The following is a 19,583-nucleotide window of genomic DNA, read 5'->3' as shown; positions in this document are numbered from 1 at the left end:
CATGTGCAGAAAGGCAGTGTATATCTTTCCACAAGTGGATGACGTCTTGGTCAAGTGCAGCAGCCGTTGATAATGCCTTGCAAGCACTTGGACAGCAATACCTACTCCATAAGTTAGGGTTCAACATCAGCATCAAGATATTCCACTACGAGCTCCAGAAGATCAAGCCCTTCATGGTCTCCATGCTTAACTGTGTCACTGAGAAAGCTTACCACCCCAGCGAACACAGGCTGATGGCATTCAGACAGCTATTGCCTCTTTTTCAAACACAACATCCTCTCAATATAAGGACTGTGATGAACTGTTAGAGATGGTGACCTTGTGCATTGCAGTAGTGCCACACTCCAGTTTGCACATGCGGCCGCTACAGAGGTACCTTGTGAGGCAATGGTCACAGGCAGAAGGGCACTGTGAAGACCTAGTGTTGGTAGCAGAAAAGGTTTAGCACTCTCTGCTGTAGTGGAACAGCAACAGCCTGTTGCTCTGTGAGCACTTTCTTGACTCTTTCACTGGTGACTATTGCCACTGTTGCATACGTCATCGGGTGGGGTGCTTAAGTCAACGACATAGCCATAGAGGGCACATCGGCCCCACATTACCCATGGGAACACGTCAACTACTTGCAACTTCTAGCCATCCGTCTATCCCTTAGTGCTCCTTCAGACTCACTTGAGGCAGGACAGTCCTTATGAAAGTGGCCAACATGACAGCCATGTATTACATTACCCACTCCCCCCAACTCTCTGCATTAACTTTAGAGATCTGGCGCTGGAAAATCTGCGGCAACATTCACCTGTTGGTGGAGTATTTTCTGGGGACCTTCCAGACCTGCTTGGCAGGATGCATCAGCAAGTCCACGAGTGAGAATTCAGTCCACAGATCCTCCAGTCATTGGAGAACCCTGACCATCAGCCTGTTTGCCATCCCCAAAAGGACAAAATGCCAAAGCTTTGCCTCCTTGTACTTCACCCTTCGATCCATGAGCTGTGTACTATGGAATAACTGGTCAGGGATATTTGCCTATGATTTTCCTCCTTCCCCTTCTCATCCCCTATGGACTGAGGAAGATAAGTCAGGTGTCAAAGGCCCTCATCCTAGTAGCACTGACCTGGGTAAAACAACCCTGGTACACAATGCTCCCGGAAATGTCTAGTAGCCTTCGCTGGAAGCTCCTGCTGAGGTGGAACCTTCACACTCAGCAGCAGGGCCAGCTCAGATACCCAGATCCCAGGCAGCTGAACCTAGTGATGTGGCGTCCAAGTTCCTAGTTTTTCTACGTCAAAATTCCAGAGTAGTGTACGCTGATTCTGCTAGAGGCACCTAAACCCACTACGTGTTCCTCTTACAGAACTAAATGAGAGAGACACGTGCTCTTCTGTATCTCCAAACAGTTATACACTTTTAAGGTCTCTGTTCAGTAGATTGTCTGCTACCTCCTACAGCTATACAAGACAGGTCATCCTTACACATCTGTACACCTAACAGCAGTTGCAACATAATTACAACACAGAGAACATTCATTATATGACATGTCCCTGTCATTAAGGTTTTTGTGGAGGGCCTCAAAGGTAATATCTCCTAAAACCTACCCTGACCCGTTTGGAACCATAACGTTCTTACCACATGATTCACCGGCCCACTTTTTGAACTCCTACACTTCTGTGAACTACAGTTTCTATCTTGGTAGGCAGCTTTTATAATAGCAAGCACCTTTCACAGACCTGTTAGTGTTCTCCAGCCTCTTACAGTACAAGGAAACCTTCAGTCAGGTTCAGGACCAACCCCATGTTTCTGCCAAAGGTTGTCACCACTTTTCACATGAATCAAACCATTGGGTTGCACATCCTCTTTCCACTAAGGCCTTTATTTAGAACTCAGTGAACTGGTTATGAAATCTAAATCCCATTATAGCCTCTGGGATTTAGATTTATGCGGATGGGATATCTGTCCCTGTCACAACAGTGACAGCTATCCCATCCGCTGAAATCTAAATCCCATTGCAGCCTATGGGATTTAGATTATGTCATATGGGATATCCGTCACCGTTGTGACAGAGTAATCAGTCCGCTAAGTTCCAAATCAGGCCCTAAGTCTTTTCATAAGTCCAGTCAACTTTTTGTAGCCTTAGCTAAACCTAAAAGGTCATCCCATCTCTAATTTGGGCATTGCAAGATGGATTAAGTGCACGCAGTCTTGTCATCTCAGGCCAAGTGGACACTTCCCATGTCCTCAATACGCAAAAAGGGTGCCACGTTTGCTTTCCTGGGTAGCATCCCTTTAGCTGATATCTGCAAGGCTGTCAATTGGCCAGATTCACACACGTTCACCTAGCACTTCAATGTGCAATTTTTAGCCCATCAACAGGCTTTGGTTCACCAAGTTGTCCTACAAACACTGTTAAAAACATCTGCATCATCTCCTCACTTGCCACCGCTTTGGGGCGAAATTGTAGTCTGTGCAGAGCACAGATACTACAAATGGTAAAAATTACCCTGTTGCCATTGGTTTATAGCGTATAAGTTCTGTAGGTTCACACTCGCCCAACTTCCTCCTCAGAAGACAGCAATGATAGCAAATGTTTCCCTCAATTTTTCCTTTTACACTGCACAGCACAATGTGCTCTAATTACACTACTCGCACGATGAGCGAAAACAAAACTGAATTGGCGTTTGTGTGCTGATGCATTGTGGACTAAGGGTGGAGCCAAGACAAGTCTTGTGACTCAAATTTCTAGGAAGAAAAACAATTTGCAAACATCTGCACCCAACTCTAGATGGCAAGAGTATGCAGCACATGTGAGCTATATATAGTATCAGTATTTAAGTAATTTTGTCAGTGTCCCATTGTTTGTCGCTGTCATTATAAATTTCCATTAGAAGAGACTTCCCTTGTATTGGGAAAGTTAGTGGGCTTAGAGAGCCTCAGTCGACGTGCCACTGCGGGAAGCCAAACACAGTGTGAAATAAATGTATTTCTTGTCACCCCTTACCAGAGAGAACTCAAGGGTAACAAAATAGTCAGTCTGGCCAACATCAAATGGCTGCTACGCATGGTCAACCCCAGTTGAATCATGCCTGCACTGGTCCAACTGTCCCTGGTGGTTCTCCAGTGTGTCCTGGTGATACACTGTCCTAGCATGCCAAGGCCACTTCTCTGGAGCTTGGTTCACTACGTGGTACACTCGATTGCCCACAAAAAACTTCTGAGCTTCACATCCGACATCAAAAATCACACTCACTGTACACATTCACATTGTGGTGCAGTATAGATACATTTTACACATAAAACAATGTTAAAGTGCATTCACTTTCACAGCTTATTCACATCATTTAAAAAGACCTGAAGTCCTTCCAATCAGGCGACAGCAGCCTTTAGATCCTTCACCACAGAAGCTCCAGTCTCTCAAGTTTTCTACTGCAATTCTTGTGAAGGGAGTCTCCTTGAGCTCTGCTCAGTTTTTATTAATTTCAACTTCTAAAAAAGCATCAAAATGTCTGCTATTTCAAATAAAGGATTCTTTAGATCCTGCAACTCTTGTGGGAAAAAGAGATTACGTTTGCATGACCCATATATTGTCTTTATCTTCAGCACAAAGTCAAGGATTGCAAGGTATGGCTTACTTTTTCATCAAAGACACTGAAAGACAGAAAAGGGAGACCCTCTTGTGTGGCTCCGGAACGTCAAGTCACAAAAAGATACATCTTCAGGTGAGGAGAGTGACACCTCTCCCAGGTTTTGCAAGAGGGACAGGTCCCACAACTAGGGGACCACTAAAGAAAGCAGGAAGTCCCAAAAGACCTCCCATCATGGGTCTCTGAAGGAAACAGTTTGAAAATTCTCCTCAAAAACAGCTTCTTCTGAAACTACAACACCAACTTCTAAGTCTTTAGACTGTCTGCATATTTCTTCAGAACTGTTGACGATGAGACCAAAGCTCCAGGTAAAGGAACATCCTTCTGACCAACGAAAGTGCAAGTACCTCTGTCATTGATACAAGATCTACAGGCTATGCTGCAGGACTAGAGTAGAAGGTTCCTGGAACCTTCAGAGGATCAACCACTACCACCACCACCACCTCCACCACCAACTGTCCCAACGACGCCAAGGCCTACACAGCCAAGGGATGATCCATCCTCATTGCAAAGGTGACAGGGAAGAGGGAGAGATTGAGGGCACCTGTCCTTCCCATGATGAGTGGGATAACTATTTACTCTTCCCACTCTATCGCCTCCGGTACCACGCTCCTCAGATTCAGGACAGTGGGGGTTTCCATAATTTGATGGAGAGACCTGCAGTTAGGTTTGAATTGCCTGTTCTGGTGAAGCAATAAGATTGCTTCCTTTATGACTTCAAGGAACAGGCACGTAAATCTATTCCAGCTATCCCAATAATAGATCACATTTGGTAAGAAGGTGTCAAGCTGATGCAGGCTCCAGCGACTGTAGCAGCAGGGGCTCCATGCATTGACAAAAAAGTACAAGGCACCCAAAGATTCTCCTGTTTGCCTTACAGGACATCCCAAGGCAGTTTCTGTAGTCTCACAAGCGGCACGAAAACACTTGAGGAATCCTTCTACCCCGATCTCTGTTCCACCTGATAGAGAAGGTAGGCACCTAGATAACATTTGAAAATGCTTCTCCACTATGTCTGCTATTACATACCGTGCAGCCAGTTCACTAGTCATCTTAGGCTGTGACGATGGCCAGATGTGGTCAGACATCGTTGCCCTAATGGATCAAGAGCCTGAAGACAGGAAGTCAAAGCACGTAAAATGTTACAAGAAGGAGAACACACATCCTCTGAAATAATCGACTGTGCTATGGATATCCCTTCCACTGGCTTCAGACAGCTGGCAGGAGCCGCTGTTTTACGGAGGCATGGCTGGCTAAAATCTACATCGTTCAGGCCAGAGGTGCAATCGAAAATACTCAACATGGCATCTGATGGAGAGACACTATTTGGAAAACACAGAGATGACGTCTTACTCGCCATCAAAACTGACACGAACATTGCAAAAATTGTTGGGCACTCTACAATTCCATACATTTCCCTTTCGAGGAGCATGAAATACAGGTTTTTCTCCCTACAGAGGAGGTTACCAACATTTCCGCCAATACCAACCCTTTCAATCACAGTATAGGCCTACCTACCAACAGCAGTACCGTCCACCAGCGGCCTACTCAAAGCATCCTGCACAATGCAAGCAGCCCAACCAGTAAAGGGACGCCACCCATAAACAATGACCATGACTAGGTGCCAGCCACCATCGCATTATCTCAACCCGTTGGTGCAAACATCTGGAACCATCTTCACCAGTGGCGCCAAATAACTACAGACGAGTGGGTACTAGACCTTGTCACCTATGGTCATAACCTGGAATTTATACAATGACTGCCAAACCTGCCACTAAAAGGTGCGCACCCCCCCTCATCTTCACTTACTGCAGGAAGAAGCTCTCATTATGCGCGCCAAGGGTGTGATCGAACAAGTACCTTTCAACCAGACAGGCACAGGTTTTTACTCATGTTTTTATTCTTGTCAGAAAGAAATCAAGAGAGTGGAGACCCATCCTGGACCTCAGAAAGCTCAACAAATTTTTAAGGAAGCAATCATTCCGCATGGTCACTCTAACATACATCCTGCATCTCCTAAACCATGGGGATTATATGACGACTTTTGATATGCAGGATACATATTTATACATTCCCATACACCCCAGACATCGCAAATACCTGTGTTTCACCGTAGCTGGCACCCATAACCAGTTCATCAAAGTCCTTCCATTTGGCCTCAAATCAGCCCTCTGAATTTTCACCAAATGTCCGGCCCCAGTCGCAGCCATCATCAGGAAGCAAGGTCACCAGGTCTTCCCCTACCTGGACGACTGGCTGCTGAAAGCACAAACACCTACCCAACCGTCCATGGTGACACAGGATTGCATTGCACTGTTTCACAATTTGGGACTTACACTTAGTCTTCAGAAGTCCTCTACTGTTCCACAGCAAAACATAACATTTCTATGTGCCAAACTAGATACTGGGCAGGACAAAGCGTTTTTTTCCTTAGAAAGACAGAATTTTTTTTCTCAACTGGCCCTGAAGATCTCAAGAAAAAAGCCTAGTTCTGTTTTGTGTGTACAAGTCATTGCTAGGGATGATACCATCTTCAATAAATCTTATTCCCTTAGCCCGCCAGAAGATTAAACCTTTGCAAGAGGAGCTACAACCCCAAACCGCCTGGAGCTCAAGGTGATCTATCTCACTCTCCAGGCTTTCCTACCCTGCGTACAAGGATCTGCAGTGCTGGTGTGTACAGACAACACGACCACCACATAAATAAACAGGGGGGTACAAGGTCGCTGGATCCTTCCTAGGAAGCCCAGGACTTGTGGCACTGGCTGACAACACATAACACCCCTCTGAAGGCTGAGCATGTAGCAGACGCAAACAGTACTTTGGCAGACAATCTCAGCAGATTCCTACAGAGCTGCCACGAATGGCAACTGAACCAGGAGGAATTAAACAAAAAATGTCAGCCTTGAGGCAAACCAGAACTAGACCTTTTCACCACAAACGAGAACAGCAAATGCTGCTTCTGTGCCATCTGGCACTCTCTCCCAGGATCATGGGGGAATTCCTTTTTGATAAGATAGTCCGGGATATATGTGTACGCTTTTCCCCCCATCTCCATGATACTGAGAGTTCTCAGCAAAATGAAGGCAGGAGGTGCCGCCTGATTACTCCTAGGTGGCCCAGGCAGTTCTGGTTCACGGAGCTCCTCCTGCCGTCGGAGTCCGTCTCCCGACCAAGCAAACCCTGCTGACGATGAACCAGGGCCAAGTTATACATCTGAATCCAGGCTCTCTCCAATTACATGCATGGCTCTTGAATTCCAGGAGTTACAGAATGTGACTTTTCCCCAAGAACGCACGGCTATGCTTTCAAGTGCAAAGCTGCATCAAAGCTCTGGAATTCTCTTGCAGAAGACATTAGGAGGCTCAATGCTCATGTATCTTTTCGTAACCAACTCAAAACTTGGCTTTGCTCCCAGTAGTTTTCTGTTACGTCCACTCCGCTCTGCTTAAGACGCTTTCAGCACTTCGATGCCTATGGCCGGAATGCACTTTACAAATACCCCCAAATACAAGAGTGGAATCAACTAACAAGTCCTACAGGTTGAAATGGAAAAGGTTCTGCACAGGGTGCCAACAAACCAATCTGCACCCACTGAAAGCATCACCAGAGCAAACCTTATCTTCTATCTCTGGCTCGTTCAGGTTTGGTGCATGAATCAGTGAAAGTACATCTTGCAGCAATATCCAGATATAGACGTTCCTCATAAGGCTCGTTGTTATGCTAGGATAGTCAAGCAGTTTATGAAAGGTCTCTTCTGAGTTCTCCCTCTAGTCCGAGTCCCTCCACTGGAATGGCGTCTTAATGTTCTCTACCAACTCATCAAACCACCATTTGAACAGATTCACAAGGCAGATCTGAAATTCCTTACCTGGAAAGTAGCTATACTATTGGCACTGGCATCCCCGAGAAGAGAGATTCAGGCATTCACGAACCAGGAGCCTTTTCTCCTGTTCTTACATGATGGGGTCATTCTAAGGACTACTCCAAAATGTATTCCTACTGTACCTACGCAATTTCACCTTAATGAGCCTATCATTTAACAAACTTTTTTCCCAAACCCGGCAACTGCGGCAGAACAATCTCTGCATACACAGGACATTAAGAGATGCCTTAAGTTTTACCTACACCGTACTAGACAGTTTTGTAAACCCGAACAACTCTTGGTTGCGTACAGACAGTCTAGGCAAGGCACACCTGTTAGTAAATCAACAGGCACACTGCAGTGATGCAGCAGTCGGACAGGCAGTGTTAGAGCATTCAATTTAAATAAGGTGAGCCTCTGTTGTCTTCAGTATAACTTTGCTCAATATCTAATATTATATTGCACAATATATATTTCTATATTGTTGCGTTACAAAATATTTATTAATATTATTATTATTTTACAACCCACCTTCCTCAAGGGTGATTAGATCATAAAATTTAAAGCTTACAAAACCGCTTGCTATTCTGATTCAAGCATGTGAGTTTATGAAAGATCCAATACTTGAGTAAGAAAATAAGTTCTCCAGTATTGGATCTTTCATAGATTCACATGCTTGAATCATCCCCGTCGTCGAGGTGGGAGCCTCACGGTAAATTTAAATACATAAAGCAGTAAGTCAGTAAAAGTAAAACCAGTAGGCCCCAGTAGGCCTCATAGGGTATTTTACAGTCTATCCACTTTGTTTTGTGAAAAGACCCAAACTTCCGTATCAACCAATCAGGATTCAGCCCCTCCCAAACACTCCCAACAGAGGCTGAATTCCCTCAGATTTTCTACCGCACGTCGTGTGAAGGGAGTCTCCCTGAGCTCTGCTCAGTTTTTTCCTTATTTCTGACTGAAGATTGTTTTTCTCTCAGGAAACTAGCTCCACAGCTTTACCATGTCTGAAAAGACAAAGAAGGGTCTGTTTAGAGACTGTGACAATTGTGGGAAGAAGAGACTGCATGTTGATGACCCCCACAAGAAGTGTATCTACTGCCTCCATCCAGACCACAAGGTGAGAGACTGCAAAATCTGTCGCACCTTTATTTAAAAAAAACTCAAAGACCGTGAGGGTAGACTTCTCTTATGGCTGCAAAAACAGAAAGCCATAGAACATCCTTCCTCAGACGACAGCGAAGCGTCATCACAGACTTCTCGCCCTCAGAAAAGAACAGGTGAGAGAAGTAGAGGGTCTGATGAACCACCAAGGAAGGTGCCCAAAAAGACAAAACAAGTCTCTACTGAGGCAAAAAAGGATGTTTCCCACTCAGAGACATTCAAACATTTGCCAAAAAAGGTTCATTCAGAACCTACTACGCCTTTGCATCGAAAAAGCACCTCAAAAAAGGCATCCCTGTCTCTGTCACCCCAAAAAGAGCCAGAAAAAGTCTCTTCGGTGAAAAAACAACCGCCGACGACCACCCCGTCGACGATAACAGCTACTACAGTATCGTCGACGTTCACAACACCGGTCTCACCGATGATTATGACGTCGTCGCCGTTATCGTCGACGACGATAATTACGGCAATTTTTTTTAAGAAAGCTTCGTCGGCAACCACATCGTCGACGGCGGAGGCCTCCTGGGTTCACCAATCTACCAGGGCACTCCCATCTACGAAGCACCTCTCAATGAGGTTTAGAAAGGCACTGCCGACGACGGCACCTACAGAAGTTACGTCGGCGAAACGACCGTCTATAAAGGGCCCGTCGACTAAGGGACCATCGATGAAGGACCCGTCGACGAAGGACCCGTTAGCAAAGACGCCGTCAATGACGGAACCGTCGACGAGGAAGTCGTCGACGAGAGATCCGTCGACAAGAGATCCATCGACGAGGGAACCGTTGACGATCATATCGTCCACAGCACTAACAGTGTATAAGCCATCCACCTACCTGGATACTTCGCCGCACCATTCCTCATATCATCAGGACGACTCCACCAGATTCTTACCCCTTTCACTTATTAACATGAGGGACAAGGCGTCTAATATTCTGCCAATGCATACCTCACCAAGTAAAGTGTTGCCATATCCACCACAACATCTTTTAGATGATGATGACGATGATGCATACTCTCAAAACGACGGAATGTTTGGGGCAGCTAGTAGCCCGTCCCAACTCAATCTCAAATGCCAAGAGTTTGATGAGGAGGAGGATCAACATTACCAGCCTAGTTATGCCTCAACATCTTATCCACAGGCAGAACAACCATCGCCCCTCGCTATGCCTAGCACACTAGTAGCAGATCTACAATATATGTTGAATGACTACTATAAAAGGTTTCCACCATCAACTCAGTCCATGCCACCTAGACCTGAGAGCTACCAGACACCTCGGCAAACTCAGACTACTAATCTTTCGGAAACACCACAGGCTAGCATACCGGTAACTAGCCAAACTCTGGAAGCTCACCCCTCGTCAGACGACGAAAGGGAAGAGGGTGAGCTAAGAGATTCGGCGGCTAGTGAATGGGATGATTATCTCGTCCCCACACCATCTCCACCGCCAGCAGGTCCGGTAGATTCTCCTCCAGAGGACATAGGAGGTTTCCATAATTTAATAGAGAGAGCGGCAAAACGTTTTGGCCTTGCAATTGTTTCTCATGAAACCAAATGTTTTTTGTACGACTTCAAAGAGCCATCAAAGAGATCTGTAAGAGGCATACCCATTGTAGATTTCTTATTGCAGGAGGGTTTGATGGCAATGAAAAATCCGGCAACAGTGCCTTCACAAATGCCAAGACTAGAGAAAAAGTACAAGGCCCCAGATGATTCTCCGGCCTGTCTAGTCTCACAGCAGAAACCTGACTCGGTTATATCACAGGCGGCTCAGCGACGTTCCAAAAACCCCTCTGCACCTATAGCGTCTCCCCCAGACAAGGAAGGAAGGAAATTAGACAATATCGGCAAGAAATTCTCCTCTGTTGCAGCAGTCACAGTTAAGGCGGCTAACTCTCTCGCCATCCTGGGAAGGTACGATCGCCAGATGTGGGCAGACATGTCTGCCTTTTTAGATCTACTGCCAGAAGACGTCAAGGTGGAAGCAAAAAAGGTCTTGCAGGAGGGAGAAAGGGTCTCCGCGGAGATTATAGACAGCGCAATAGACATTTCTCTCACTGGCTTCAGACAATTAGCTGGCGCAGCAGTCCTGCACAGGCAAGGATCCCTTAAGGCTACTTCATTCAGACCAGAAGTCCAGAGTCGTGTTCTCGACATGCCTTTTGATGGAGAAAGTTTGTTTGGTAAACATGTCGACGACATGTTGCAGGATATCAAGACGGATACCGATACGGCAAAATCCCTAGGTACCCTGCAATATAAAAAACAACCTTTTCGTGGAGCAAGGGATAGAGGTAATTACTCCTTTCGAGGTGGATACCAACAATACAGATCTCAATATCAGTACCACCAGCAACAGCAGCATTATGGATTACCACCGGCCGCAGCTTACAAACATCCAGCTAGAGGAAGAGGAGCTGCCCGAGGAAGAGATACAGGCAGAAAGCAATGACCCGCCAATCATCTCAACGCTTCCCCACCAACCAACATCGAGGGTCGGAGGTCGCATCACTTCCTATTTCCCCCAATGGAAGGCTATAACATCGGACAGATGGGTACTCAATGTAGTGGCCAGAGGTCATACTCTGGAATTCACACAAACACCACCAATTGTTCCTCCATCGGGCCCACCGCCTCCGAGGTTGAACCAACTCCTCAGGTAAGTAAGAGTAATGCTGAGAAAAGGAGCAGTAGAACCAGTCCCTTTATCTCAAAAGAACAGAGGATTCTACTCCCGTTTTTTCCTTGTAAAGAAACCCTCAGGAGACTGGCGCCTCATCCTGGACTTGAGAGCACTAAACAAGTTTCTAAAGAAACAGTCGTTCCGGATGGTAACGCTGCAAGATGTCCTGCGTCTGTTAAATACCGGAGATCGGATGTCATCCCTAGACCTCCAGGATGCTTATTTTCATATCCCCATATATCGCAACCATCGCAAATTCCTAAGGTTCAGAGTGGGAAGTATGCACCTCCAATTCCGGTTTCTCCCATTCGGTCTCAAATCAGCCCCCAGAATCTTCACAAAAATGTTGGCTCCGGTAGCAGCACATCTCCGCCAGTCAGGTATCCAGGTTTTCCCTTACCTGGACGACTGGCTTATAAAGGCACCCTCAAAGTCGCAAGTAACAAGTCATATCTCCTATTGCCTTCAGTTGTTACACAGCCTGGGGTTTGTAGTCAACTACCAGAAATCTCAGCTCCACCCCAAACAGGTATTAAGTTTCTTGGGAGCAATACTAGACACAGTCCGCAATAAAGCGTACCCATCTCACGAGAGGAAACAAAAGTTAACCTCCTTGGCAGACAGGCTCTCCAGAAAAAAGTTTGTTTCAGTCCGCATCTACAAATCATTGCTCGGGATGATATCATCATGCATTCCGCTATTCCCAGATTGCAGGCTCCATATGCGACCCCTGCAAGAGCAATTGGACATACAATGGACCCAGGTCAACGGTTCCTTCGAAGACAAGATTCGCATTACGCCTCTAATGAAGAACACCATGAGGTGGTGGGCGACTCTAACCAATTTGCCAAACGAACTGTCATTTCTTCTTCAAACACCAAGTTACATAGTAACAACGGATGCCTCTCTCGAAGGATGGGGTGCACACTGCCAGGACCTGCAAATCAGCGGAACCTGGAATGCGAAAGAGAGTCAGCTCCACATCAATTATCTAGAACTCAAGGCAATACACTTAGCTCTAAAAGCTTTCTTGCCAAAGATACAAAATTCAAGCGTCTTAATCAGGACAGACAACACAACCAGCATGTTTTATCTAAACAAGCAAGGAGGCACGAGATCCCTAAAACTCTTGCAGCTAGCACAGTAAATTTGGACATGGGCCATCAAGCACAATATTTCACTCAAAGCGGAGCATGTGCCAGGACAAACCAATGTTCTAGCAGACACCCTGAGCAGGACAGTGATTCCTTATCACGAGTGGGAGCTAGACCAAAAAACTCTCAACAGCCTTTTTCTATTATGGGGCAAACCGAACCTAGACCTATTTGCCACTCTCGAGAACAAGAAATGCCAGTTCTACGCAAGTTGGCTTCCCCAAAAAGATTAGTGGGGGAATGCGTTTTCGATGAGATGGTCCGGAGTTTATGCCTACGCTTTTCCTCCGATCCCGCTCATTCTGAGAGTCATCAACAAACTGAAGTCGGAGGGGTGTCGCCTTCTGCTCATAGCTCCCAGATGGCCCAGACAAGTCTGGTACACAGAGCTCCTCATGCTCTCCGAACGGCCACATCTACGACTCAGACAGAGTCCGACTCATTTAACGATGCACCAGGGACAAGTCAGACACCCAGATCCGTCGTCTCTTCATTTGTCGGCTTGGCTCCTGAATACAATGAATACTTGAATCTCAACATTTCCCCGGAGTGTAGAGACATCTTGGCAAAAGCTAGAGCTGACACTACCAACAAAACCTATAAACTTAAATGGAAACGTTTTTGTATATGGTGTGCAGCAGAAGATATACATCCTTTGTCCGCTACTCCGGAACAGATACTTCCATATCTCCTGCTCCTGGCAAAATCAGGACTTGCATATTCGTCCATTCGGGTACATCTGGCAGCAATCTCCAGATACCGCAGATCACCAGACAGAGTCTCATTGTGTTCCACAAGAATTGTCAAGCAATTCATGAAGGGCCTTTTTCGGGTCTTCCCGCCAGTTAGAAAGCCTCCACCGCTATGGTCCCTGAATGTTGTGTTGATGCAGCTCATGAAAGCTCCTTTTGAGCCGATCCACAAAGCTGATCTAAAATTCAGTTCATGGAAAACAGCGTTACTGCTAGCTCTTACTTCAGCCAAAAGAGTCAGCGACATTCAGGCTTTCACTTTCAAACAGCCTTTCCTCCAATTCACAAACTCAGGTGTGATCCTGCGAACAAATCCTAAATTCATCCCGAAAGTTCCCTCAACGTTTCACTTGAATGAACCAGTCATCTTAAAAACCTTTTTTCCAAATCCACAAACAGTAGCCGAAAAAACATTACATTCCCTTGATATTAAAAGATGTTTAAAGTTTTATCTACAGAAAACTCAAGCCATCCGCCAGTCTGATCAATTATTTGTAGCATTTGGCAGAACAAGAAAGGGGCACGCGGTGTCCTAACAGACTATAGCAAGATGGATTGGCCTGGCAATTCAATTCTGCCATTCAAAAGCAGGAAAAGCGCTCCACACCAAGGTGAGAGCCCACTCTACAAGATCGGTAGCCACTTCAGCTGCACTCTTTGCAGGTGTACCACTACATAGCATCTGTAGAGCAGCAACATGGTCCAGCCAGCATACATTTACGAGGCATTACTGTCTCGAGGAAACTAACAACGTCGATACAGCAGTGGGACAGGCAGTGCTGAGGCATCTATTTCGTTAAGGTGAGCCTCTTACACATCCCACCACCACACTCGAGGTATGTTCGATATTGGTTCTTAGTCTCGTTAATATCTAATTTTATATCACAGTGTGTTTTATTCTAATTATGTGCCTCAGATTATTCGCTTTGTTATATTGTGTTAACTTGTCGTAGACTTCAAAATAATAACAAAACAGATTGTGTCAGGACTTTCTGCCACACAGCTTTTATTGCTCTTCTATTCAGATGTCTATGGATATATATACAGGGAGTGCAGAATTATTAGGCAAATGAGTATTTTGACCACATCATCCTCTTTATGCATGTTGTCTTACTCCAAGCTGTATAGGCTCGAAAGCCTACTACCAATTAAGCATATCAGGTGATGTGCATCTCTGTAATGAGAAGGGGTGTGGTCTAATGACATCAACACCCTATATCAGGTGTGCATAATTATTAGGCAACTTCCTTTCCTTTGGCAAAATGGGTCAAAAGAAGGACTTGTCAGGCTCAGAAAAGTCAAAAATAGTGAGATATCTTGCAGAGGGATGCAGCACTCTTAAAATTGCAAAGCTTCTGAAGCGTGATCATCGAACAATCAAGCGTTTCATTCAAAATAGTCAACAGGGTCGCAAGAAGCGTGTGGAAAAACCAAGGCGCAAAATAACTGCCCATGAACTGAGAAAAGTCAAGCGTGCAGCTGCCACGATGCCACTTGCCACCAGTTTGGCCATATTTCAGAGCTGCAACATCACAGGAGTGCCCAAAAGCACAAGGTGTGCAATACTCAGAGACATGGCCAAGGTAAGAAAGGCTGAAAGACGACCACCACTGAACAAGACACACAAGCTGAAACGTCAAGACTGGGCCAAGAAATATCTCAAGACTGATTTTCTAAGGTTTTATGGACTGATGAAATGAGAGTGAGTCTTGATGGGCCAGATGGATGGGCCCGTGGCTGGATTGGTAAAGGGCAGAGAGCTCCAGTCCGACTCAGACGCCAGCAAGGTGGAGGTGGAGTACTGGTTTGGGCTGGTATCATCAAAGATGAGCTTGTGGGGCCTTTTCGGGTTGAGGATGGAGTCAAGCTCAACTCCCAGTCCTACTGCCAGTTCCTGGTAGACACCTTCTTCAAGCAGTGGTACAGGAAGAAGTCTGCATCCTTCAAGAAAAACATGATTTTCATGCAGGACAATGCTCCATCACACGCGTCCAAGTACTCCACAGCGTGGCTGGCAAGAAAGGGTATAAAAGAAGGAAATCTAATGACATGGCCTCCTTGTTCACCTGATCTGAACCCCATTGAGAACCTGTGGTCCATCATCAAATGTGAGATTTACAAGGAGGGAAAACAGTACACCTCTCTGAACAGTGTCTGGGAGGCTGTGGTTGCTGCTGCACGCAATGTTGATGGTGAACAGATCAAAACACTGACAGAATCCATGGATGGCAGGCTTTTGAGTGTCCTTGCAAAGAAAGGTGGCTATATTGGTCACTGATTTGTTTTTGTTTTGTTTTTGAATGTCAGACATGTATATTTGTGAATGTTGAGATGTTATATTGGTTTCACTGGTAATAATAAATAATTGAAATGGGTATATATTTGTTTTTTGTTAAGTTGCCTAATAATTATGCACAGTAATAGTCACCTGCACACACAGATATCCCCCTAACATAGCTAAAACTAAAAACAAACTAAAAACTACTTCCAAAAATATTCAGCTTTGATATTAATGAGTTTTTTGGGTTCATTGAGAACATGGTTGTTGTTCAATAATAAGATTAATCCTCAAAAATACAACTTGCCTAATAATTCTGCACTCCCTGTATAGATATGTATATGTATATATATATATATATATATATATATATATATGTGTTTATATATAGATATTTACGTGGATGTATAAAGCTGAACTAATGTGAGTCACATCACTTATAAAATTATGATAAAATTACAGTCAATGTAATTTACTAATTAAGAAGACATTACTGCTCGTTATTCTGATTCAAGCATGTGAATCTATGAAAGATCCAATACTGGAGAAGAAAATTAGTTACTTACCAGTAACTGCAGTTCTCCAGTATTGGTATCTTTCATAGATTCACATGCGACCCACCCGCCTCCCCTCAGAGGCTCCCCTATTATACAGATATTAAACTTTACACTCCTACTAGAAAATCTGAGGGAATTCAGCCTCTGTTGGGAGTGTTTGGGAGGGGCTGAATCTTGATTGGTTGATACAGAAGTTTGGGCCTTTTCACAAAACAAAGTGGATAGACTGTAAAATACCTGATGAGGCCTACTGGGGCCTACTGGTTTTACTTTTACTGACTTACTGCTTTATGTATTTAAATTTACCGTGAGGCTCCCACCTCAACGACGGGGATGATTCAAGCATGTGAATCTATGAAAGATACCAATACTGGAGAACCACAGTTACAGGTAAGTAACTAATTTTCTTACTTACCTTCAACTACAGTTCTCCAGTATTGGTATCTTTCATAGATTCACATGCGACCCACCCACCTCCCCTCAGAGGCTCCCCTATTATACAGATATTAAACTTCACACTCCTACTAGAAAATCTGAGGGAATTCAGCCTCTGTTGGGAGTGTTTGGGAGGGGCTGAATCCTGATTGGTTGATACGGAAGTTTGGGCCTTTTCACAAAACAAGGTGGATAGACTGTAAAATACCCTATGAGGCCTACTGGGGCCTACTGGTTTTACTTTTACTGACTTACTGCTTTATGTATTTAAATTTACCGCGAGGCTCCCACCTCGACGACGGGGATGATTCAAGCATGTGAATCTATTAAAGATACCAATACTGGAGAACTGCAGTTACAGGTACGTAACTGATTTTCTTACTTACCTTTCACTACAGTTTTCCAGTATTGGCATCTTTCATAGATTCACCTGCGACCCACCCTCCTCCCCTCGGAGGCTCACCTCTCATTACTTATCTCACTTGTGCTGGAAATCTGTGAGATTGCTATACTTCGGATCTTTTCAAACGATGCGAATAGGCTGTGAAAGTGAATGCACTTTAACCTTGTTTTATATGTAAAATTGATCTGTACTGCTGTTTTATAAGGCGGTGGGGCTCCTACTTCGATGAACGGGGGATTGATTCAAATATGTGAATCTATGTGAATTTATTAAAGAGGCCAATACTGGAGAGCTGTAGTTACAGGTAAGTATTTGTTTCCCCCTAGAGGAGGTGTGTAGAAGACCATCTAGTCCTGGGGGGTGGGGGTCGGGGGGGGATGGGGGGGCCTCCACCTAGTAGTAGCCTGGAAGTGGTAGATCAAATAAACTTTAAAATTGAGAAACCTGGGGTAGCAATGGCACAATGGAGCCAACTTTTTCTTGCAGTAATATGTGTCCTACGTATTTAAGCAGCACCAAACCAACATTAAAGTCAAGAAAGCACACAGCAAATCCCCAAAATAATTTAGTAAACAAAATGAATACTTTAATGTTTATAGCAAGAGCAAAGCACAAAAAGTCAATAAGGTGTACAGAAATAAGAATTTCTGAAGATGATGTCATGGGACATTCTAGGAAACAATGTGGCTCTAAAAGTACATTTTTGCTGTATGTGTATTACCAGATTTGGTGACTGAAGGTCACTCCTGTGTCCAAAATAAAAATTTAAAAAATAACTATTATTAGCCAGTTGTTAATTGCTCCCAACCTTCTCAGGTTGGTAAATATTTTCCTTCATGCCACTCGTAAAGTTTCCAAAACTGCAAAAGATAGCCCCCAGCAGCCAGGGCACAGATAGCATGTGGAGGCAAGCTCTACAATTCTCTCCAGCCATGGGCCCAACAAAGGTCTAAGTTCTCCCTAGTCTGCTTCTGTAAAGATGGCCTTCTTTACCTTTATGTTCTTCAGGGATCTAGCACAGGTCATATCTCCCACTTACCTGCCATTTCTTCTGTAAAGACGCCTTTCTAGTTCTTCATTTGGGACAAGAAAGTTGAATTTATAAACAACCTGCCTTTGTCCCTGAAGAACTAAGAAATCCTAGGAAGTTAGTGATTGTAAGATTCTTTCTCTATCTGGTCTGTCAAAAAGAAAAGAATTGAGCATGCAGCGCGCTCTGGGAAACAGTAACAGCCTTCTGACTTAAAGTGTCAGATATTATTGTGACGGTGACGTCTATCTGTGTGCTTTTCCTGCTGCTTTTCTTTTTTGAAATGAGAGAACTCAAAAGTAATTTCCACCTAGAGTTTTTAAATGTTATTGTTAATTCTTATTGAAAGTTGTTCAAATACAGAATATTGCGTTTAGATGTCCTTTTTTAGCATCTGGCTGCCAACAGCTGAGTGCTAATGCCGTCCATTAAGTTTTAAAGGGCACTTTCAGATTGCAGATGCTTACATCTTTTCACACTGTGCCTTTAAAATAGAATTAAGACATTCTTGTGATCTAAAGTAGGGTCTTCAAGTTAATACATGGTGTAATGGCTCTACTGTGAGGCGTACTCTGCACTTTACAGGCATATATTCATCGAACAAGTCAAACGTGTTGCATTTACTAATGCTTTTTCAGAATGCCTTTAGAAAGAAAGCTTTCTCTTAAAACATTTTACAGATCTCACATGAAGGGAGAATACTGTTATATTTAAGAACTCAGTGAGGAAGCACATGATGGAGAGCTTGGATTAAAAGAAAAAGCTTTGCTACTCTTCCGCCCAGAGCTATTCATTTACATAACATTTTGTCACTTGTTATAATGTGATGGACTTCATGTGACTAAAGTGCCCTCATCCTTAAGGTTAGCTACCAGCATCAAACCATAGACACACTGTGAGAGGATTAGGGGCTACTAACCTTGAGCCATAGAGATGCAGTGGGATATTTACTGGCTAGCCTTGGACAATTGACAGGTTATGACATGTTTAGTGGATAGCTTTGGTACATTATGGAGAATGTGGCCTTACTAGTGACCAGCCTGGCCCATAGAGACAATGCTATGTTTGGCGGACAGTCTTTGGTCCTTCAAAGAATCGTGACCTATTTAGTGGTCAGTCTTGGGCCATAGAGAGAATGTAAACAATGACTGGTGATCTGAATGAGAGTAACACACATACAACAGTGTGAACACTTTGCTCTGTAGCTGTGTTTGCTGGACCTATTAAATTCTGTATAGTTTTTTTAAATCAAAATGAGAAAATTTGAAACAAGACTAATGACAATTGTACAATTCCTAACAGGGCACTGGCCGACACCAGGCAAACAGGCAAGCTAAGCAAAGACCAGTTTGCTCTCGCTATGCACTTTATTCAACAAAAGGTCAGCAAGGGGATTGACCCTCCTCAGGTCCTCTCCCCAGATATGGTACCCCCTGGAGATCGGAGCACCCCAGTAGCGGTGAGTATTTCTTTACAATACGCGTGCTGTCAAGGTGCTAGCAATTCTTGCATGCTGCATCCTAACTGGTTCCCCTTTCCTTTGAGGGTGAGGGTGGTTGTGTCATGGAAGACAAGGGTCCTTAGTTTCATGTAGAATGTTCCAAGTCTTTTCATCTTCATGCTAGTTTCC

General features: G+C 44.5%; 1 protein-coding gene across 3 annotated transcripts in view; it reads left to right on the top strand.

Annotated features, from left to right (window-relative positions):
* The window catches only part of EPS15L1 (epidermal growth factor receptor pathway substrate 15 like 1), a 317,440-nt gene that overhangs the window by 115,945 nt on the left and 181,912 nt on the right, over positions 1-19,583 (top strand). For all 3 annotated transcript variants that reach the window (XM_069216518.1, XM_069216520.1, XM_069216519.1), the window contains one exon: positions 19,256-19,412. In XM_069216518.1, coding sequence (XP_069072619.1) covers positions 19,256-19,412 — 157 coding nt within the window. The remainder of the gene's footprint in view (positions 1-19,255; positions 19,413-19,583) is intronic.

This window comes from Pleurodeles waltl, chromosome 12, assembly GCF_031143425.1.
Source record: "Pleurodeles waltl isolate 20211129_DDA chromosome 12, aPleWal1.hap1.20221129, whole genome shotgun sequence".
Taxonomy (NCBI): domain Eukaryota; kingdom Metazoa; phylum Chordata; class Amphibia; order Caudata; family Salamandridae; genus Pleurodeles; species Pleurodeles waltl.
This window is presented reverse-complemented; position numbering and strand designations above follow the sequence as displayed.